The 24,378-nt window shown below is 32.8% G+C and overlaps 1 protein-coding gene across 7 annotated transcripts in view; it reads left to right on the top strand.

Moving 5' to 3' along the window:
* Nucleotides 1-24,378, top strand: part of LOC134256263 (receptor-type tyrosine-protein phosphatase F-like) — an 83,185-nt gene that overhangs the window by 5,358 nt on the left and 53,449 nt on the right. For 5 of the 7 annotated variants that reach the window (XM_062738915.1, XM_062738918.1, XM_062738920.1 and 2 more), the window contains exons 2-4: nucleotides 6,707-6,817; nucleotides 14,012-14,084; nucleotides 16,883-16,998. In XM_062738915.1, the coding sequence (XP_062594899.1) occupies nucleotides 16,926-16,998 (73 nt within the window). In that variant the 5' untranslated portion in view covers nucleotides 6,707-6,817; nucleotides 14,012-14,084; nucleotides 16,883-16,925. Of the gene's footprint in view, nucleotides 1-6,250; nucleotides 6,384-6,706; nucleotides 6,818-14,011; nucleotides 14,085-16,025; nucleotides 16,147-16,882; nucleotides 16,999-24,378 lie in introns of those variants that run through there. The other 2 variants (XM_062738916.1, XM_062738917.1) reach the window with 2 other exon arrangements.

Here is a 24,378-nt window from a genome sequence, read left to right as displayed (position 1 = left end):
GATAAGTAGGTCATGGCCATGGTAAAATAGGTTAGATGAGGGCTTTTCCATTATATCGGGGAAATAATTAATGAGGTTTCATTTTAATATTTGGAGATTCTTAGATGTTTTCTCACCATTCTTATGCCTAAAAATTCTTAATAAAAAGTAAAATTACAAATGTTGAAGGTATTATCTGACAGTTATTAAGTTAATTTGCCAGTATTATGGTTTTACAGGGTATTATTTCCTGTAGATTGTTGTAGTTTTTTGGTATTGGCAGATCTGTCACTAAGCTTTGATTTATGACTCTTTTAGAAAATTAAAAAGCATATGGTTGTTTGCCAATACAAGACTGATAGCATCCCTATTGTGTTATGATGGTCTGTCAAATGATTCATAGCAGGCTGAAGAGAAAAATTGCTCAGTTTTACCTCATGATAAAGTGGTTACTTGTGCAGTGTAATAATTAGGCAGAACAAAAAAAAATCATCGTTATGGTGACATTTGAAATATATGATGACAATAACTGCTCAAATGTCAGTAAGAAGCTAAAAGTATTCTAACAGGTCTTTGAAGTAATCATATTTGAATTTATATATATAGAACATAAAAGGACTTTCTCAAGGGTGATTCATTGAATAGCATCAAGCAAGGATGGTGAAAGGCCAAAATTCCATGTCAGCAGTTTGCTTTTGTTTCATTTTCACAAAGGAAAATTTGGTATAAAAAATTATCATACTTTTATCTAATATTGGTGTCTCTTGCTTCATAATTAAGTTCCTATTTGACCTCAATTTTGAAATTAGAATTAATTAAACCGTACCCGGATCTGTTAATTACTGAATCTGCAAAATTGTCAAAGAACCTTTTATTCAAAGTACCCAGGTATAGAAAAGTCAAATGAAAACTGTATAGACCCAGAAATTAAAAAGAGGCCAGCAAATACAGAAATCAAATGAAACCAGATCTACAAAAGCCCTTTTCATCTACATATTTGTCATTCATCAATAAAAAGAATTAGAAGTTCTGAACATCGATGTAGACCATGTCATCTGGTGCGGCCATTGATTCTTAATTAGCAATCAATCTCATCAAGGTAGAATAAACTAGAATGTAAGATCAGTTGATTCCAGGGACATGAAAAATTGATCAAAAAACCAATATCTAAAAAGCATCAAAGTCCTGCAAATGAGAGACCCTCTACAAACTGAAGCAGTCAATAATGTTTACCCAGGCCTTTTATTGGTGTCCATTATTTATAATTGTTGGATGAAATACAAAGGTTACCAAACATTTATTAGTTTAATCCAGTGCTCTTTTTGAAAGCAGTTACCATCAGCAAACACTGGCTGCTGGAACCTGATTCTTTTGGTCACAAGATCTGGGTGAGACTAAATGCTCTAATTGGTATGTGCTATTTAGCTACCGGTAAGTTGGCATGTACTATGCAGCAAAGGTTCTTTGGTAAGACTGGATGCTCTGGTTGGTATGTACTATTTAGCTAAGGTTCTTTGGTAAGACTGAGTGCTCTAGTTGGTATGTACTATTTAGCAAAGGTTCTTTTGTAAGACTGAATGCTCTAGTTGGTATGTACTATTAAGCTAAGGTTCTTTGGTAAGACTGAATGCTCTAGTTGGTATGTACTATTTAGCTAAGGTTCTTTGGTAAGACTGAATGCTCTAGTTGGTAGTACCATTTAGCAAAGGTTCTTTGGTAAGACTGCATGCTATAGTTGGTATGTTTTATTTAAGGTTCTCTGGTAAGACTGAATGCTCTAGTTGGTATGTACTATGCAGCAAATGTTCTTTGGTAAGACTGAATTGTCTAGTTGGTATGTAACAAGGTTTTTTGGTAAGATTAGATGCTTTAGTTGGTATGTACTATGTAGCATGGGTTCTTTAGTAAGACTGAATGGTCTAGTTGGTATGTATAAAGGTTCTTTTGAGAGACCGAATGCTTTAGTTGGTATGTAACAAAGAGTTGTCTGGTAAGAAGTTCTTCAGTAAGCCGGAATGCTGCAGTTGTGATGTAGCAAGGGTTTTATGGTAAGACTTAGTGCTCTAGTTGGTATGTAGCAAGAGACCAGTGGACTTGGAAATTTTGATGCAATTCTGAAAATGACTCTTATAATTTGGAATGAGGAGTATTTTGGCACCTTTCTCCTATCTGTCTGATTTCATGTTTGTGTGTATTTTTTATAACAAGGTCTCTCTTTGGTTTTTCAAGACTGGATCATTTGCAATTGGTTGACCTTTTGGTATTAGGTTATTAAAATTGGTGTTGCTGCATCGTGCATAGCAGTTAACTTTTTGGCTTTTTGAATGGACTTGAATCAAATTTGATATGTATAGTTTCTTTAGCAAATTTAATTCCTGCCAAGTGTTACCACTTAAGGTTTTTATGTTAATGGATGGGTATTGAAAGGGGGGCTTCAATGTGCTAAGAATTTGCATGAGAAAATCATGGGTAAAAGAAAACAGAGTGAGATCCAAAAAAAAACAACAGGTTTTGTAGTGAGCAAACATTAACTCACAACTGACTTTATTATCTCACCTATAGCTACGAGGGGCATTTCAAAAGTCCTGGCAACTGGTGTGCGGTAAATTAATGAACGTCATTATCATAAATTAAATTATACCAATCCCTCAAAATAGTTGTCCGTTGACCTGGACACACTTTTCAGTAAATCCACGTGGAAAATGCCGTTTTTTGGTATACGTTTCATACACTGGAATACGGCTTTATGACAACTTGCCGTATGTACTATGTAGGCATTCAACCAAAAATCGCATGGGGCAAGGTCAGGACTATAGGGTGGATGTGGCAAAACGGCAATACCATTCTCTTTTAAATATTTGGTTACTACCTCTGATATATGTGCGTTAGTTGGTATGTGCTCTACAACCTGAGACAAGACATTTTCTGATAAAATTGACCAGTAACACTGCTGTGTTCTGGTTGGGGCCTCTAGAATCAAAAAATAAAGCGTACATTAGGCCAATAAAATTAATCTTTAGTTGTCTCAAAATGTCCCGCCCCGGTGTTTTTTATTTTGATTTTTGGGTGTTCATAAAAGTATTTTCATGTATTTTTATTCAGCTTTAAAGTTTAAGGTTATCTCCCGTATTAAAAGTCGCTTGTCGCTATTTATAGCAAAAGAGCCAAGAGAAGAACAGAGAACAATCGGCAATAAAAGCAGTTTAATTGTGGAAGGAAGGGATAAATTGTCAGTATAGAGAAAACATCAAAACATAGTATCTTCACTGACATGAGCAAGTTTTTATAACTAAAATAGACTGACACTTGGTCAGTGCTCTAGCTGTAAATGATTTTAATTTGAAGATAAAAAAAATAAAACATCGTTGACAGATCTTAGAGAATGTTAAGTGCTAAGGAAATGTTAAATCTTAAAACTGTTCAGGCCTAGGTTTTTCAGTAGAATATTTTATTAGAAAATTTTAATATAGATTTTGCAAATATGGCCTATTTTAATGTCGAACATGTCAAGTCTCACGAATGATCAAATTTTTTAGGAAGATGGAAATCTATGATATTTTACACAAAACAGAGGAATTAATCATTTGTTAGTTAAAAACTAAAATGTATTTGGGGAAAGGCCGATGAGAAATTATGAATACACAATTTATTGGCATCCCCACCTTATTTTGTAAGGATGTGCCGTATGGTATGTGTACTTGATAATTTGTTAATTAATTATCAAGTTTTTAATTTTTTAAAAGCAAGAATCTTCTTTAAATATTTAAAAGAATAAAATCTATTCATATTGGCATTAACATAATGAAAACAATATGTACGAAGAGTCCATGGTTTGTTTGATACTGACATTATTGTACAATTTAACAATTATAAAAAGTAAAAAATCACTTGCAAATTGGTTCTAAAGATTAATTTTTCATGGCCTTTTGGTAATTTGAGGCCTTATTAAAAACTTTATTATTGGTGTTTCCGGTTCAAAAAAATATATCCATGTTTCATCACCAGTTACAATCTTTTTGCCTTTGGTCACAATCTTCATAAATTGTTAGTAACTGTGAAGCCATTGAATGCGCTTTTGCTCTTCCGAAATTTGCACAGACTTTAAGCTTTAAGTTTTCCTTTAAAATACGAAAAACTGCTGACGAATTAATGTTAGTTAATTCTGCTATTTCCTCAACTGTATATCTAGCATCATCGGCTATCGTATTTTGAACAGCGACGATTTCTTTTTCGCCATATGCACAAACTGGACGCCCCGGACGGGGGTCATCTTCAACTGATTTTGTACCCTCTTTAAATTGAACAACCCATCTTGCTATTGATCTATATGAAAGAGCATGTTCTCTATATACAACATCTAAATCGGCTTTTATTTCTGTTGCCGTAAAGCCAAGCAATGAGCGAAGTTTGCAATACGCTCTTTGCTCAACAAAAAAATTGTTCTCCTTGTCAGTCATTTTTACGCTCAAAAAAACCTAATTATGACGTTTTTAGTATGCGTCATTTTGAATGTAAAATGACGTCACTACTAATGCATATTTGTATAAGCTTTACAGTGGTATCAGAGTCATTTTAATCCGTAAGGTAGTTTAAATTTTATATACCAGTTGCCAGGACTTTTGAAATGCCCCTCGTATTGAGGGAAGGGATGGAAAACCACATTTAATTAATTAATCAGTGTTTTTATTTACTCAGAGAAATAGTCATGTTTTTTACAATGACAGATACAACAACTCTGTCAAATATTTTAATTTTCTCTGTGTAATCAATACCTGAAGATCTTATTACAGCAACTGAAATATGTGTGAAATGGGTTATGAATTGGTGCTTGCATGTCATTGACACTTCACTCTGAAGAGGGATAAAGATGTTATCAGTTCTGTAATATTGACAGAGATTTTGAAAATCAGGTATTTTGGTATTAGCTGCAAAAATGTTTGTAATTATTATTGCAAAAGGGTAGAGACCAGAGACAGATCATAAAATGATTAAAAATTCAGGATGTTATTGAAATTTCTTGGCCAAGATATTGAGTATGGAAATCAATGCAAAAACATTGCATTTCAAGGCTGTCAATGTTTCTTCTCTTCTGAAAAATGTGAGGACTTTTCCACCAAACACATGGCATATTTTTAAAAAGTTTATCATACCTTTATTCCAAAGAATATTAATCATTTGACCTACTGAGAGTTATCTCTCCTATCAGAGGGGTCATTCAACCTTAAAACTCAATTTATTGTTGTGTTGTGAGGAGAATTATATGCAGGTGAAAAAAAAGGTCACAAAAACTGGTTAATAAAACCTGGTTTGCAAAAAAATTTCTAACAAAAAAAAAATCTTGAAAGAGAGTTAACCTGCAGAACTGAGAGATATGGGCAGATGTACACCTGACTTTTAGATGGTTCAGTTCTACAAAGGGGATCAGTTAAAAAGTATATGTTTGGATTTAATGTTTCTTTTTGTTGAAATTTACTCCTCTATTCCCAGTACTGTGGATAGTTTCTTGATGTCAGATAGTCTCATTGATAGATGTAATAAATAGATGTCACAAATAACATTCACCCAACTTGACACATTATGTAATGTATATTAAAGAGTTTTAAAAAGCTTATGGAATCAGAGAGCTTGGTGTTTTATTTATTTCAGAATGTCAATATGCATTTGATAAAATATTCATCAAAATTCAGAGCTTTACAGAAAGCATGGAATAAATTTTTTTGTATTCCCGTATTTTTTTTTTTAATGCCTAGTGCAGTTAGAATGGAGATGTGTAATACATTTTAATATGTTATAAATTATTAAGCACTTTGCCTTGCTGTAAGTAGCACCTAGAAATAAAATTAATTTAAATCATTTGAAAAAGCTTATTATTGGTGTTGGATCCCATAACACTTCCTGTGTTAAGAATTTATGTTACTAGTGGTTGTCAGAGCTTCAGATGGTGGATTTGCTTTGAAATAACATTGTTAGAACTGTAAACTGTGACATATATTTGATACCATAAGCATACCAAAGGATTAAAACACAGAATGATGTTGACACAAAAACGGGAAAAAAATCTTCTGTAACTAAGTTCTTTCATTGATTTCTTGCCAGGGGCTTGATTTGAAGGTAATATAGGGTATCAATTAACTTCCATTATAAATCTATTCACTGTTTCTGAATCCCTTGTATTCGCTGCAAAAACAACATCAGTCGGAAACAAAAGAATACCAAGTTTATTGATTTGTGTATGGAGAGCTTGAGGCAACCGAGAAAAAATTCTAACAGTCGTGATTATTAACTTACGCATGACACAGGGAAAAGTTTACTCTTTCCAGAGAATTTTCAGGATTTAAGGACTTTCTTAATGAATTCTCAACATCCACGAAAGGAATTTGAGGGATTTATAAAGCAGTAATGGAGTAATGTTCCTAATTTCTTCTCGTTTCCTCTCTTTTAAGGGAATCAATAATAATGTCTTGTTAGAGGGGCATCGTGGAAGGCTTTAACTTGATTAGTGATAAAACGCTAGAATTGAATGATGATGTGACTGTACGTGTCTTTGTTTGTAGACGGAATCTGTCGAGAAACGCTTCCAAATTATGGGAGTTTTTGATGGGCACAATTATTTCTTGGGAAACATGAACAATCTGGTCCAGAATTCACCATTTCAACACAATATTTGTTTCATGATCTTGTATTGTTTATTTATTAAATGTCTCAACCTTTATCCTTATCATTGTAGACTTGGATATACTGATCTCAGAAGAAATTGTTTCTAGTCACTGAAAAGCTGCAGAACAGAAATTCTCTTGTGATTATACAACATTGAACAGGATTTTATTATCAGTTTAAGGTAATGAGATATGTGTATAATATCATGTATTGATTTTACTCTGTCTCTTATGAAATCTGTAAATGCATTAGGTCTCCCAGCAGTATGCTGACCAATGCAGTCAAATGCCTCGTGGCACTTTATACATGTATATGATCAAACACTAATCAATGGAGATCTACAATTGTAGATAGTTGTTCTTTTGAACCAACTGAAATTTTTTATTTTTATTTAATTACTGTTTAATTTTTTTTTCTGGGAAAATGTCATTTTAAAAGTTATCAAGTCTTAGAAATTTTTTTTTCTCTGAATCGAGGAGGAATGATGGATCAAATGAAATTTAAATTGCTTCCATTTACAACACACATAATTTTCCTTGTCTGTAATAGGTTCCTGTCAATCTCAGCTTCTGAAAAATTAAGGAAGGGGGATGGGTTTAATGGACAGCGAAAAATGTACAAGGGGAGGTAATTTTAGAGCTAATTAAGCAATTCAGTACATAATTTAATATAGAGACATATGTATCAATGAAATTATAGTTTTCCTGATTCAAAGTAGGAAATGTTTTTGGTTTTAATGGACAAAAAGTAAAAACAAGTGATGAAAAAGGGGAGATAATTACAGGTCCAAAATAAGCAATTCAGTAAATTAAGGCATAACGATGCACTTTATTCAGGCACATATTCATAACTCTTTAAGTTCATGGGATACTATTAATATGTTGCTTGGGTATAAACAAGTAGATGACAGAAATTGTTCACATTGAGTGAGGGAGGGAATAAATGGCAGACATTGTTCACATTCAAGTGAGAGAAGGAATGCAAAGACATGAAAGAAACTGCCATCATACCGAGAATTATCACAAATCACAACATTGATGAAACCAGAGAAATTTTACATCCACCTTCAATAATAATTTATTTTACTTTTCCCCTGGTTCTTGTTTTTGGTGCCATCTTATCGGTGAAGTTTTTTATTTTGCTGGAGTCAGAGTGATAACATTAGCTTCCTGATGAAGCAGGAGATAGGTTGTCTTTTATATGTGTAACTGTTAAGGTAGTCGAGATACGACGGACAGAACGGAACAAGTAATGATGCTGTAATGTCGGGATAATTATCGGGATTTTCTCTATAATACACAATTAAGCTTTCCTTAGTTATTGAATTTCAGCATAGAAGTTTTGATAATGGTGCTGCTGATCATAAAATATTAAAGACTAACCACCGGTCAGGCAAGGGTCAGACAGTATTGCAATATCTGAAACATTTCAAATGTACAAAAAGTGGGTAGAGATAGAGATGGTGAAATATCATTGAACTCAGTCCAGATGTGTAACGTAATAAATGAAGTTTTCAAGTAAATATATATGGCATGTAAGCATTGCATCTGTTGAAAAATGTTAACTTTCACACAAAATTCAGCTTTCTCTTGGTATTGACATTTTACACTGAATCTTAAGGGCAAACAACCCAAGATGTTGGGTTAGTATAAATGAACTATCTATTTTATGAGGCAAATCGAAATTCATAGATAATTAATATGTCATTTTGTTTTCTTTTATTTAAGTTTTGGTTGAAATTATTTTGATTCCTCCAAATTGTATTTTGATTGTTGTATTCGTCATTCTTAATTTCCCCCAGACTGGAGATTTAGGTCCATCATTTCTTGTGCTTGTTAATTCTTTTATCTGAATCAAAAAGTCCTTCTGTGGCATTGGGATATGTCAGTCTTTACTCTGCTCTATGATAAAGGTCCCAAAGGGATGTAACTCTATCCGTGTGGAGCCTTTTGAAAATGTGACCAAATTTAAGAGTGTCGTAAATTAAAGATTTTTTTTTTCTTTGGTGAGATTGGTAGATCTCTGGTATGGCTTTCTAAATTTTTCCCCAAAGGGCTGCATGAGTTTTGCAGCTGATATATTAATTAAATATTATTGAAAAATATTTGCTGTAATCGTATAGGCTGTTCTTAAAAAAAGTAATACAATTGCTGAATGATATTGAAACAATTGAAAATAAATTATTCAAAGAATCCATGCCCCTCTAAAACAAACACAAGATCTCTACAAAGACTTAATTGATATTCCGTGAATGAATTAATTGCAGAATTTGTAGTTCATGGAATAATGGAGAAAAATTAAATTTTGTTTGGGAACAAAATTCCTGTAATTTATTTAATGAGGAGCTTCTGAGTCATTCCTCCGATTCCCAGACAAAAGGCACATTACAGGGTATCAATACGTGAACATGCAAAAAAAAAATCGAGGGAGAAAAAAGCTAGCATCTGATGTCAAACACATTAATCTGGCTTGTTTCTGGTCATGGAAATGAGGTGTAAAGGATTGAATTCATCCATGATTTAGAAGATTGTTGTCTTACCAAGTGTGTGAGTGTGTCTGACAAAGGGATTATTAACCCAGGCCTGATCGATACTCTGAAGAGGCAAAAAACCGTGTGCGAATGCCATCATTCCTGCATAATAAATAGCTAACGTCTCTGTGGAAGATCCCGCGGATTGTTCCGATAATTCCACGGAGATCGTACGGATCAGGAAAAGTGTCTTTAGGTTGTTATTTGTCCTTAAGTGTTTTGTATGCCTTGTTCTCCTACGGAAGGATTAGCAAACAGAAAATGGTAATTAATGGATACATCAATCATGGACAATCAGCTGTTATGTTGGCTGCTTATCCAGGAACGGAATGTATATTTTCGTTTTATAGAATATAGTTACTGGTGTTAAGATTTAGTTGGTATTTGCTTGTACACCAAAAAGCAAATTTAAAAATACAAAATTACACATGTTCAAAAATTATACAGAAAGGGACAATATTTGCAAAATATGATTTTTTTTAATTGCAAAAAGTACAAAATTTCCTAAGTTGTATATTTAAAATTTCTGTATTATAAATGACCTATGCTATGCAGATAATTATTTTCACATGGACTGTGACCCATGACCAGAATAATACATTTAAGAAAGTTAATGTCATTGAATAAGTCTTCATTTCATTTCAAATGAATCTGACTGTGCATAATTAATGCTTCATCTTCTGATCATTATGGGCTTGTGAAAATTAAGGATCTTGATCATCTGTCTAACACAAACCATACCCCCATCTGCCACAGTGTTGGGGAGGTAATTAATCAAATATAATTAGCTTAAGATACATGCCTGTACATAGTGTATGTAGCAGAATATGAATATTAGATGCATTGAATAGTGGAGCCTTTTATGATGGGAATTTTAATTCTATACACGAAGAAAAGGGAAACATTTCTAGCTTGTACATATATACTTAAAATAGGTTAACAAGATGCTGGAAAAATTAATTTTTTTTTAAGATTCTCACGATCTTTGACAACTTGGCTTGCATAAAAAGTTGTCAAACAAAAAAAGTGCTGCTCTGCAGTTAATAAGAAAGAAAACTACTACTATTTTTCTATTTTTTCAAGCTGTAAGCCTGCATAAAATAAGTTCTTATAGATTTAACAAAAAAAACAACTGAAAAGCAATTGTTTTAAATGCAGTGTTTAATTGATGCAGAGCTTTAAAAGTCAATAGTTAAAATATTTGCTCATGTCACACAATGCGCAATTTGATTTGTGATGGAGGCATAAAAGGGTAGCATGTTGCCATTACAGCTTTCTGTTACAGACGGGCTGCCCGGTATTTTTTGTCTCATCTGATAGCTAATAGATTTCTTTTATTTCTATGGAAACCAAATCTCTTGTTGCTGTCAATATCGGGAGAATTCAATAGAACTATTCACACACAATGACATGATACGAGCAGACATGTTATCTTTGTGTGGTAATGCTACTGAGCACCATAATGTCACGACTTTGATCAATGCTACAACATGGGCAAGGGTTAAAACACACCAATTCCATAGAGATTCACTTACTATCAATATACATTTGTCATAAAATCTTCTTGTGTCTTTATATGCTTCAGAGGCTCCCAGTAGACCCCAGTATATACAATAGATTGACTGCCAGATTATCAATATAGTCTTGCAGTTGCAGGCTAATGCATATAATACATGTAGTACTTGGAATAGGTTACAAACTATACAGCTGAGTACAGTATGATATAGGGACTCTTTACAGCATAAAAATGACATTCAGGGCTGAAAAAAATGAATTTCATTCAACAGAAAACTTTAATTCTCCAACCTAGTTTTGTATTTGCTACTTAATTCCTGAACAATACATATTTAGTAGTCAGTCAAAAGAAGGAAAATATATACAGCAAATTCGCAAAACTTGAACAAAATCACGGTTCAGAAAAAACAAGTGATCTTCAGACAGGACTTTGCTATTATTGAGTTTGACTGTATGTTCATCTTCATCCTTGATATTCAGAAAACACAATTTTATAAAATGAATGTACTGTTGGATTAATTACATGTCTTATCCAGAGACAAGCATCCTAAGTATAGATGGAAGAATCAGCTGATTTCTTAAAAATTTCTGTGGTATTTATTTGACAAGGTCTTTATAGTTTGAATGGGAGAATTAGAAAATCATTTTGTGTGAAGCTCTTTTGGGAAATCTCCAAAGAGATTTATTTAGAGTAAGTCAGTGCAGAGATGTTTGACAGGATATTCTTGTTTGTAAAAAGTGTACATCTAAAAATAAAGGTCAGCTAGAAATCTGTTTGATGCCTTCTGTCACTTTGCTAACACTCAGGTCTGTGTTCTATTCTGTGTGGCATATTTATGTTAAAGTCATTATCAGCTGATCACAGCACAGAATGTCGGCAGATTTAATGTAAGATACTGAAAAATTTGGTGCCCAGCTGATCAAAAATTTGTCATTTCTGAATAATGTTTTCTACAGGCAGTGGGTATTCAGAAAACATCTGTTATAAGTGTGAAGGAATTTCTACAACTTTAAAAAAAAAATTAATTTCATATTGCATGGATAAAATAATTGAAACCAGAAAATTCAACCAATCATTGATGAAACACATCAATCTTGAGTTCTGATTGGTTCCTCATTTGAATTCAAATTATTGATTTTGCAAAAGCGTGGGTGTGCAAATAAATAAATGATGCTTTTTGGAGCATTTTAAAGATGATACTTATCTTCATTCCATAAGGATGGAATGCTGCTTTGAATTACATGAGATTTAATGTCAGACCAATAAGAATCTTGTATAATTGCCTTGAAACAAGAAATAACTGCACCCTTCTTTAAATAAGAAATATTGTTTTATTTTATTTCTCAATTTAAAGTTTGAGATTCATGCATGAAATTCTTTGTTGTGGATGTGGAGAAAGGGAAGCAACTCCTTTATCCACTCCTAAAAAAAAAACATTTTGAAATCAATGGTCATTATATATAGTACTATCATACATATTTTTAGATCACTTGAGTCAATTAGGTGACCTTTTGCGACCTGATTTACTGCATAGTTTGTTGTCCCTCAGTCCTCTTTATATTTGAACATTTTCAGCTTTTTTCTGGAAACCCTGAATCAATTTCAACTATAATTTTTGTGTATGACATTTTATGGACAAAGAGGAACAAAAATCCTGAAATTCTCAATCACTGCCCTCCTAGGGTCTAAAGGGCAAAGCACTTTAAAACCATCAAAAAAGCACTCTTTAAAAAAGTTTCTTCTTTACTCATGGACATCTGAAGCAGTTAAACTGAGGGCAAGTTTGTATAATCATTGAGCCCTCTTCCAAAATGTGGAACTTTATGTCCCCAGAGTCATAGGCTTTAGTGTGAAAATGGGGCTTTATTGATTATATAGTGTGTGTGTGCCTAAAAAGTATTTTTTTAAGCACGCACCTGCTATTTATATGACCATGTCATGTGACATAAAAACCACACAGATCCACCACTCTGTTCACACAGGAATACCCATAAAAAAAAAAAAATTATATAGAAAAAGTTCTTCTTCTGTCCCCAGGCATTACAGACAAGAGCATGTTAATGTGTATTCAGCACAATAAACTTGTGACATTTTGTCCAAAGAATGAAAAATTTTGGATAATGTGTGTGGTGATCCTTTAGTCTCAGTATCAGACAAAAGGTTTTTAGCTCACCTGAGCTGAAAGCTCAAGTGAGCTTTTCTGATCACCCGTTGTTCGTTGTCTGTCTGTCTGTAAACTTTTCACATTTTCAATTTCTTCTCAAGAACCACTGGGCCAATTTTGACCAAACATTTAACAAAGCATCCTTGGGTGAAGGGGAGTTTAAATTGTTAAAATGAAGGGTCAAGTCCCTTTACAAGGGGGAGATAATCAAGAAAAGACATAAATAGGGTTGGGTCATTAAAAAATCTTCTTCTCAAGAACTACTAGGCCAGAAAAGCTGAAACTTATGTGGAAGCATCCCAGGGTAGTGTAGATTCTAAATGTTCAAATCCTGACACGGGGGGTAGGACAGGGCCACAATAGGGAATTAAAGTTTTACAGTGAAATATATAGGGAAAAATCTTTAAAAATCTTCTTCTCAAAAACCATTGGGCCAAAAAAGCTGAAACTTATTTGGAAGCATCCTGGGGTAATGTAGATAATTCTCAATTGTTCGAATCATGACCCCTTGGGATTGGGCAAGGTCAAGATAGGTATTACATTGGGAAATCTGTTAAATAACAGAATGGCCAAAGTTACTCAGGTGAGCGATGTGGCCCATAGGCCTCTTGTTCTGACATAATTTCACATGAAGTGAGGTTATTTACTCAAATGTTATAGAGGAAATAATGTACACTTAAGAAAATTAAACTATTTAATTGAAGTCTGTTGAACAAATGCATATGTGTTATATATATGAATAACTCTACCAAATGCCACAAAGAAGAGCAGTTTCCAGTAAACAAAAAAAGGGAGGTGATTTGGTGTTTTTATTTTATTGATTTTCCCCCTTGGAAGAGATTAACGAAATTAATTTTTTTTTGCATTAATTTAAAAGCTCTTATTAATTTTATATTTCATGGTACAGTTTTCAGGTTTCTTCTCTGGATGGCAGGAAAAGAGGTTATTTAGTCTCTTTTAGATACCTTTCAGCTAAAATTTAAAACATGAAATTATTCGATCAGTAGGAGGTTGCTATCAATTGTAATTAATTAGAGAAATCAAACTGTGAGAAAGAGTTTTATTGCATTACTCATTTATAAAAGTGTCAAAGATTTCTTTAACAGTTGTAATGATATTGTGTCTATCTTAGTACTGACATTATTATTGATATTGTTACTTGCAGGCTGATTGAGAAAATGTAGACACGAAAGAACCATCTGTCCATGTGGTGCTATATTTAAATGGTTCATGAATTGGTAAGTAATGACTAATCCAGCAGTTGTCTCTCTTTGTTCAACATTCATATTTCATTGAGTTGTAACAAACATTAGATTTCAGGCACTTGGTGCAATATTTTTTCTTATCACAAATATAACCCCTTTATAATTTGGTAGATAAGAAAGAAATATGACATCAAGTTCCCGTGATTATCAAACAGGGAATGGCAAAATAAGTAGTTTTTATTTGTAGACTTATTTTGGGTAAATTCATATTTTGGTATAATCATTTGAGCTAGTTCATAAATGCACTGCATGCATATATATAGAAATAATTTTGTCTTATAAGTAAATAATGATCATGCAAAGTACTCTATCCTGATTATTTTTTTACTTATATTTAAATATTTAAGGCAAGACATTAGAAGTACCCATGCAATATGTGTTCTTAAACTTTTACAGACTTAGAAGTACCCATGCAATATGTGTGTATTTCAAACTTGGCACACAAGTAGACAACACTAAGATACATAGAAAAGTGCATCGGTTTTTAATTTCGATGAACGGTGTTGCCATGGTTACTAAAAATAGAATTTTCTGTGAAATTCCTTTAAAATGCTACTCCTTCTACAGTTTTGGTCTGATTTCATGGCACACAAGTAGACTACACTAAGATACATAGAACAGTGCATCGGTTTTTGATTTGGATATTTGCCATGGTTACTAAAAATAGAATTTTCTGTGAAATTCCTTTAAAACGATTTTTTTTGGTCTGATTTCAATATAACTTGGCACACAAAACATATTATAGTGCATCGGTTTCTGATATATGTTGCCATGGTTACTAAAAATAGAATTTTCTGTGAAATTCCTTTAAAACGCCACTCCTTCTACACAATGACAAGTAGACTTGTAGTGCATCAGTTTCTGATTTGGATGAACGATGTTGCCATTAGAATTTTCTGTGAAATTCCTTTAAAACGCTATTTTGGTCTGATTTCAATAAAACTTGGCACACAAGTAGACTACACTAAGATACATAGAATAATGCATCAGTTTTTGATTTGGATGAACGGTGTTACCATGGTTACTAAAAATAGAATTTTCTGTGAAATTCCTTTAAAACGCTACTCCTTCTACAGTTTTAGTTTGATTTCAAAATAAGTTGGCACACAAGTAGACTACACAATGATACATAAAATAGTGCAATGGTTTTTGATAAGTACAAACCAGTAGAGCTACAGTCTCGACAGAGACTTCTGGTTTTTCTTTTTGAGTTATAATATTATTTTGAGTTGAATTAGGTCCAAAATATATTACTATAATTGAAGTATACTCGCAATGAAAATTTTATTGAAATCAATTTTAATTTACATGGAAATTTGCTAGCATTTTTTTCATGTCTCAAACAATGCATGATTCAAAAGTTGCAATGAATTATAAATTAAAGTGCATGTACACATGCAATTTTTTTTTTTCTTTTTTATGGAAACAAAAGGGCTGAAATTTAGATTACATAATGAAATCCATTAAAGAATTTTATGGGAAATAAAGACATGGAGGACTATAAAGGAAGTTCTCACTGTTAATAGTAATTACATTTTCCAGTCTAATGTATTTTGTCATTATATTACATCATTATAATGTACCTATTGTGACCACCACCACCACCCTAGGGTTATTGTCGTTTAGGCAAATAATATTACAAAACACACCAGATTTTTTTTTTTAAATTCACAACTGCACAGTTCTCTTTTGATGTAATATGACAAGGTGGCATGGGTTAAATATTTAACTTTAGTGTGTTAGATAACAATATGTGTGTGATGATCCATGAACGAATGCCTATAGGCTTTATCTCCCTTTGTACTGTGACAAAAGACACATCAAGACTTGCACCATAGGAAATGCAACAAGCTCTCTGATTGGCTGATTCATTTAAAAGCAATGTTATTGGTATGTGTACCTGGGACTGTAAGAGAAGGACTGGCTTTTTCCCTTGGAAGGATGTTTTAAGTGCACTGGACTTTTAGACAGGGATATTTATTATGGGAAATTTGTGACATAATTCAGAGGATTTTACTTTTATTATTTACCATAGGTAATGGTCAAAAAGTGATTTTTGTGAATGAGAAAATCCCAGGTGTCTTCATTGACCCGTGGCTGTGGGCACTGATTGTGTATTGTAGTGTCCCATTGTACACTGTATGACTTCATTCATTCATGAAATTTACTGACTGTAACTTAATTGCCTTTATACTTAAAAGCTTTGCTGTCAAAACTTAAATTTCTCCTTTTGGGAGACTTGGAATTTTTAGGCTATAAAGAAAGTTCTTTTTCCTGAAGAGAGAGAGAGGTGTAATTAATTTGTCCCCCTAATATTTTACCAGTGATTCACTGTGTTATCTCTTGGTCTGTTCTCTGAATGGGCCAGTGTCATATCCAGCTGGAAAATAAGTGTTAACTTTATGAGGGGAAGATGACTTTAAAAACCAGTGTACGTTAGATAAATCTAAAGTTTATGGAAGGAAAATTTAAACAAGAGAATTAACTCATCACTTTGCCTATTGGAGGACTTAATTTTATCATTGTGTACGTGTGTTTGCTAGCGTCTAATAAGGATTACATCATATCAGTACTGTGTGGATGCTATTTTGTTTGAGAAACACTTAATTCTAACAGATAATCTAATTAACCTCAATGTGGACAAAATTTGACTGAAACAACAACTCTAACAAAGAAACTGGTGGTGGTCAAAATTTTCTGGTGGTGGTAAAAAAAAAATCAGAGTTGGTAAAACTTGATGTTGTATTTTTGTGTATTGTTTCAATTTTCAGGTAAAATAGAATTAGTACATGCAGCTTTAATGCTGTGCTGACCATGAATGACGTTCTGAATACCTTTGCTGCAGCGGTGCTTTTGTGCACTGTGGCCATCTATGCAGAGAACAATGGTGAGTCACTTTTTTTATTTTACTAATTTTGGAAATGTTAAAATTCACACCTAACACCCAAGATGTATGAACTAATAAGGGCAAATTGCATAATCCTTCTGTCACGAGCATTTTATGTGCTCATAGAATTTGAAGTTCCAAGTAATCAAATTGTTGCAGCTTTATTTTCTTCTGCTAAAAATTATTTGGGAGTTTTGGGTAAATTCAAGTTGCAAGAAAAGAATTGTGGTTTGCGTTATAAACTTGAAAGTAGTTCATGCATCTTTTGTCTTAATGATTGTTAACATAAACAGTATTTAGCATACAAGTTTAAAGAATAAACTCTAGAATATTCCCAATAATAGTGAAGATTTCATTAATGCTTCCAAGGTAAATTACACCTTCTCCTAGCTAGAACGGCTGCATTTCATTTCCGGAATTTGGGGTAATTATCAACTTTTCATTTCCGACATTTTTTAGTTTTCATTTCCGACATTTTTCAAATACATATGAAGTTCCTATATTAACAGATTTAAAAACTTCACCTATGAAAAATTTAAAGGATTAAATCATTAATAAATCATTGAAATCCAATTTTGTAAATCTATCAGTGACTTGAACATAAGTATGATGCTGTCACTGACACTTAATTTAGTGCACATTAAATGTGGTGAAAAAGTTTTATGCTCATTGAACACTTTTACATATACTTAGAGCTACATATAGGCATATATATGTATAGATGTTTTTTTATTAATATTTTGGTAGAAATACTTTTAAAATTCCATTTTCTTTTACTTAGAAAACATTGAATTGCCGCACAGGTAAATTCCGGAAATGAAAAGAAAATTATGTCGGAAATGAAAACAAAAAATGTCGGAAATGAAATAAAAAATTGTCGGAAATGTTATGCATATTTCCGGAAATGAAATGCAGCGGCTAGAACAAATCATTGAATGAATTCCAATTTTATTTTAAGGGGGGGGGGGGTGTTAGGAAATACTCCATGCAAATTACCCACCAGGATCTGTGTTCCATAATACTGAAAGATTCATAATGCATTGGCTTGATTATAGAGTATAATGTATGACTTGGTCTCACTTTTATATGCTACAGTACTGACTGAATCCTAGGTTTGTTAAAATCTCTTTGTTGAACTCTGGAAAAGTATGAGGGTACCAGTATTTTATTGAAAACTCCCCACCATATGCCATATGATATGCCTTTTGTACCGGCCAATCTGAGTGTAATAGACATCTGATATATTATAAATAAAGTACCAAACTTTTGTAAAAAATGCCTGCACATTCATATAGTGACTGCTTACCATAAAAGTTACAATAGTAGAGGTAATCAGTGGTAATAATAGGGAAACACGAAAGAAAGGAAAAGGTGTTTTTCTTTTTTAAAGCTAAGCATTACGCAGAAACAACAGAATCATCTTCTATATAAAAATGGAAAACTCATCAGATTAAAGAAAAGGGTCAATAAATTAATTGTTACATTGCAAATGTATGAACAAATCATGCAATAATTAAATGATGCGTATTTTTAGGTCGATTAGAATAATTTTTCAATTTTTTTAATCAAAGCAAACAAAAACTAACTTTTGTCAATATTTGCATCATTGATACATTCCCTAGATCAAGGTTTTAATGGCTTCAAATCCTCCCGAAGTTTACCATTAAGATATTTCTGAATTATTGATACCATTTTATGTAGTTGCTATAGATTTCAATTCAGTGCGTTGCACTTCAATAAATCAACTTAAGCTCAATATTTTGACCTCTGGGAATTTCAAATTTCATAGAAGTAGGATATCCTCTTCCAGTAAATATACATACATCTTTTATTGCAAAAAGGTCATGACTATTATAAATCAGATACATATTTTGATTCAAATTATTATTTTTTTTTTAAATGATGGAGCTTTAATCTTTGTCTCTTTAAAATTCAAATATATAATGAGACTGCATGTTATGATGGTCACTGATTTATCTCCCTTTTGAATGATGTCAACATTAAATATTTATGGACAATCCATTGATATTGTTTGATATTTCTGTAATTAAGTGGAATTACAGTATATATCTATCATCATATCATTGATCAACTGCTACCCATCAGCATCCATTCCATTCTTTAGGCCTAGCTACCATTTTACCTTGTCCAGAAAACAAAACTGGCAAATACAAATTAAATACACCAGAACATAGTACTTTGATGACACAAAGATTTTTTTGGGTTGATAAACATTCTTGCATAGGATTATGCCAAATACAAAATTCTGTTTGTCTACTTCAAAAGCCATGTTCTGCCTCTTTCACATACCTGGTAATGGGATAGGAAACAGAGTGATTATGAGTACTTTCATGAAATTTTTATGAAAATTTTTAATTAAAAGCCATATTTCCTGACTATGGAGAATCCTCAGACATATGGTGCTGTTTGTTAGCAGGAACAAAGCAAACTAATAAAGCAACAAAAGTCAATAGTGGGCTTGGAATTCAGGTGTTTTTGAGGTCTAGGGGGTGGTCATGTAAATGTTGTATGAGACTTTGTCTCACATAAAATTTCTGTCTGGCAATCTCTGTAGCAACTTTCTATCACAATCAAGGTCATTATTCCTCTTCCATTCAGAGAATCAAGTTTTTATTCAAATTTTGATATTTCCATCCATCAGATTCAGATGTGAGGTTTTCTTCAGCATGCAGAGGATATAGTTCCTTCAGCTTGCTGAAAATGAAATGATGAAAATGGTCCTCCACAGCATTTTTATACAGTTAATTCTGACTTATTCAGAGTGAGGTTTCCTCCAGTATGCTGAGGATGAATTTCCTCTATCATGTAGAGGAAAGTTTTCCTCACTAATTAGTGTCTTCAGATAGCATGATTAGGAAGGAGTTCCTCCACTACAGAGAGGATAAGGTTCCTCTGCCATTCTAAGGAAGGAGTTCTACCTTTTAGAGGAAAGTTTTTCCCACTAGATCATGTACCCGGTAGATTTAGTGTCAAAAGTTTGAGACAATTTCCTCCACAAAATATGGAGGATATAGTTTTATACCATTCTATAGCGAATTCACGGATATAGCAAAGTTATCTTTGACCCCCAGCTGCATAAATTTTAATGAATTCCTTATACTGAATGAATTACGAATATAGCAAAGTAATTTCATAGGTCCCAGTAACTTCGTTATAACTTAGTTTTGCTGTATACCATTCTGGGGATGAAGTTCGTACACCTTGGAAGAGGAATGTTTTATTCAATAGATTTAGTGTCTAAAATTAGTACACATGATACAGTAACAGTTTGGCATCCAAAATATTGTAACAGTTTTGCATATCATTGATGAAACATACCTAGAGGTTAAAGCAAAGTTGTACCTCCTACCCAAACCCTATGTGATTGATATTCAGTACATGTAACATTTTGACTTTCAACTTAAGTTCCTTAGGTACATAAACCTGATTCATAAGTTTTTTTTTACTTCAAAGTCCTTCAAAAAGCATGCATAGTTTGCAAACAGGAATTTTTAAATGGAGACCATTTTTAAAGAGTTAAAGGAATTAAGGAGTAACTGATATCTTTGGGTGTGCACTTTTCAGTGATCATATAATCATGAGGTTTATTAATAAGTTCAATACTTAATCATTTACACGTGCATATTCTGCACATTTATCATATTTGAGAGTGATTATGTGACATGCCTTTAAATTCAGGGTAGATAACCTCTTTAAAAGGTTGTACACTGCATTTATTATAAGGGTAACAATGCCACTGCAGATTACTGAAGTATCTTAGTGCATTAAATAAAAGATTTATTTCTTGCCAACTGTTTTGTACACTCTTAAAAGTTCGGGAGCTGATCCAGAGTATTTTGAGATAGGACTGACAGGCCCGATCTAGACATTATAGTTCCATCTCCCGACACACGGCCAAGCCACTATTGAACTTGTCCCCAGCGATATCAAACCTATGAATCATTTGTCTGAAGGGAATAATATGGAGAAGATTTTTATCAAGAGGTCCTTTTTGATAGCTAGATAGAAAAAATACCAGCAATGCAATATCGGGGAGTCTTTGCGACTCTGGTTGTGCATGAATATTTATCGATGACTTGTATGTTGGTCTTTAAATATTGACATTGCTTACAATCAAGACCCTAAGAGTTGCGCAAATATTTCCCAAATTCCAGACATTGTCCATTGATTTTTTTTTTACTTCCCTAAGATTTCTGTACATTTCTCTTTTATTTATATGAGCCCCCTTCTGTGTCCTATAGCTTCACTCAAATACAAGTATCTCCAGTGAATTTCTTATATTGACAGTGATCTGAATATTTGATTTACTTATACATGTAGATCTTTTTTTCCCCATCAGAATAAATTTCATATTTTTTTTTATTTATTTCATTTTTATCTGCAGCACCTATTTGGTTATTTGATACCTCTTCCTGGGGGATATGGCATCCCCAGTCAGAGTGAATTTATTGAAATAAAACATGACAGCTATTGTTTCTTTACAGGGACATTAGAATCTACTACTCCACATTAAGATTGCTCATAACCTAATGTGTCATGACCTTGACCCAAGGTCATTTGATAAAGGTCACATTATATTCTCTAGTTTCATATTTTCTTATGGATAAACTTGAGTTCCATTAATAACACAAAGATTCATGATAATGTGTTACATCAATATTATATAGAAGGTCATTTGGGGCCACAAGGTCACTGGGAGAAAAATTTCAAAATTCATGTTTGACACATATCTTTTATGGATAAGTTTGGTAGAATTTTCATTTCACACAACATTGAATTTTTATACTTGAAAAAAATGTGTCATGACATAAATGATTTAAAACACACCAAACAACTTGATACAAGGTCACTGGATATTGAATTTTTTCATATCATTTGGGATAAACTTGGTGTTTTCATTTCACATAAAGATTGTTAAATTTTTCTTCATTTAGGGATGCATGGTCACTGGTGATAACAGTTTCTCCTTCAAATTGATTAGTTTTATTTATACATCATGTCATAGGGTGTGTCATGACCTTGACCCAAGGTCATGTGTTTAGGTGTTTGAAAAATTATAGTTCTGTAAGGCCAGCATTTTTTTATTTTTAGGTTTATTTCATACAAAGATTACCCATGACCCAAATGACCTTGACCCAAGGTCATTTGGGGAAGTTCAAGGTCAAAAAAAATTTTAAATTATATTTTGATACATAGAGAATTTTCTACATTAAAATTTTCTTCTTTTTTCAGATGCTATCTCCAACAGGCTCCTTGCTATTGGACACATAAGGGTTGATGTGGAAAAGGGTATGTTTTATTATATTTATTACATACTTAGTAATAAAATACAGTTGAGAAGAAAATAATATAAATCTTGTGATGTTACATACATGTACATAGTTTTTTAAAAAATTTGGTTTTTTAAAATTTCTATTTCAATATATCTTGATTTTTGAAAATATTTTAATATGTGTATTTGTAAATTAAGATTAACCTTATTTTCAAAAAGTAGAATTAAGAGAATATGAACCCACCAAAAATTGTGTATGAGTACAAGTACTGTTATTGTGGTTTAATTTACTAAGGGTGTGATTTTTTTCAAAATAATTTTTCAGGGCTGCCATATCACAATACTACATGCCTGCATATTTTTAAATAGTCGCATATGCAAAAATTTTATTTATTTAAGTGTGTAATAAATATCTTTATTAAAAAAACTTAACTTCTGAAAAACCCAGCGGGGGGTTTTATTCATTACAGTTCTAGTTTTTATCTGCATCACCTATTTGGTTATTTGATAAATCTTCCTGGGGGATATGGCATCCCCAGTCAGAGTGAATTTATTGAAATAAAACATGACACACTATTGTTTCTTTATGGTCCCCCATCCCCAGTCATACATAATTTACCTCCCTTTTCCTTGTTAAAGCACATATTACTTCACTAGTGTCTCTAGTTTCATATTTTCTCTCAATGAGTGTCCAACAATGAATTCACAGATTATCAATAATGAATTTTACATCATTTATATAGATTAGTTCCACAACGGTTGAAACGTTTTAATGCTTCACCTTATGTTAATTATTTAATTAAACCAAAAACATTGGAATTTTTATACTTGAAAAAAATTGTCAGCATAAATGATTTAAAACACACCAAACAACTTGATACAAGGTACCGTATATTGAATTTTTTCAATCATTTGGGATCTATTGGTGTATTGTCATGATAAGAAGTGTTAAATTTTTCTTGTTTAGAGATGCATGTTGCTGATAACAGTTTCTCCTTCAAATTGATTAGTCATATTTATACCCATCATGTCATAGGGCTTTAGAGACTGTGGCCTGGTAGACTGTTTAGGTGTTTGATTATAGTCTGTAATGCTTTTAGGAGCAGGGTTCTCGAGTATGCTGATTGATTGAGAAATCTCCCCAGTCAAAGTCCCTATACAAACGTAATGTCCATCAGACCTCAGCTATGTACGCAGTAATGAAAGGATAAAAAAGCCCAGGGGGATGGTCAATCCATTGATTTTCTTTGACAAGGCAATCAAGATGACAAGTGCGGGGCCAATACTTAGAACACGTAGCCAAAGAGGACCAATTTATTTATTGGATTAATTAAAAACTTCGATGAAATTTTCACGCTTATGTATACACTTTCAGTGCGATTTAATCGTTGCTCCCCTTAAGCATTGATTTTTTTTGCCCCTTTTGAAAGGAAAAAAAAAGTTTCACTATCACATGGAATGTTCTGAAATATTTGAGTTTAAGCATCTATAGATTGGGTTGAGGGTTTAAAGAAAGGGATTAGGTTTGATAACGGAAATGGGGGACCATCATTGAATTTCTGTCAAAATGCTAAAGAGTTTGGTCCGAGAATAATGCTCACCAAGTCTGTTGACTAACGGTAATGACTTGACATTTCTTTTGCATTTAGACAGAGTCATTTGCATATGGAATCGGAGACCAGCAATGCTTGCATTTTATCTCAATATTTTTTTGGCTTTGAACTCCTAAGTATTATATTATGTGGGCCAAAAGATTTGTGGTCTAGATAGGAGTCTCCGTTTAAACGGTTTAGGTATGTGACTGGGATTTTGTAACTTATTTGAGGAATGGATTGTTTCTCGTGACTCATAGCTTTCCAAATGAATTCACACATATTATGTCTCCGTTTTTCCGTAGCAGTACCAAACAAGCCAATTAATAAGCAATGCATGTTCCTGTCACAAAAGCCTGCAGCAGCGGCAGCCAATTTTTATTTTCATCAAAAGATATATAATGGCTGAAATGGATCTAATAATTGATCTGTTAGCTTAATCCTCATTACTGTGTTTATACAGGTTTCGCTCTCTCATCATATTGACAAAAGATA

The sequence above is a fragment of the Saccostrea cucullata genome, unplaced genomic scaffold (genome assembly GCF_032062105.1).
Source record: "Saccostrea cucullata isolate Sc308-1 unplaced genomic scaffold, CSIRO_AGI_Scuc_v1 ctg929, whole genome shotgun sequence".
In the NCBI taxonomy this organism is placed as follows: Eukaryota; Metazoa; Mollusca; class Bivalvia; order Ostreida; family Ostreidae; genus Saccostrea; species Saccostrea cuccullata.
Note: the sequence above shows the minus strand (reverse complement) of the source record. Positions and strands in the feature narration are given on the sequence as shown.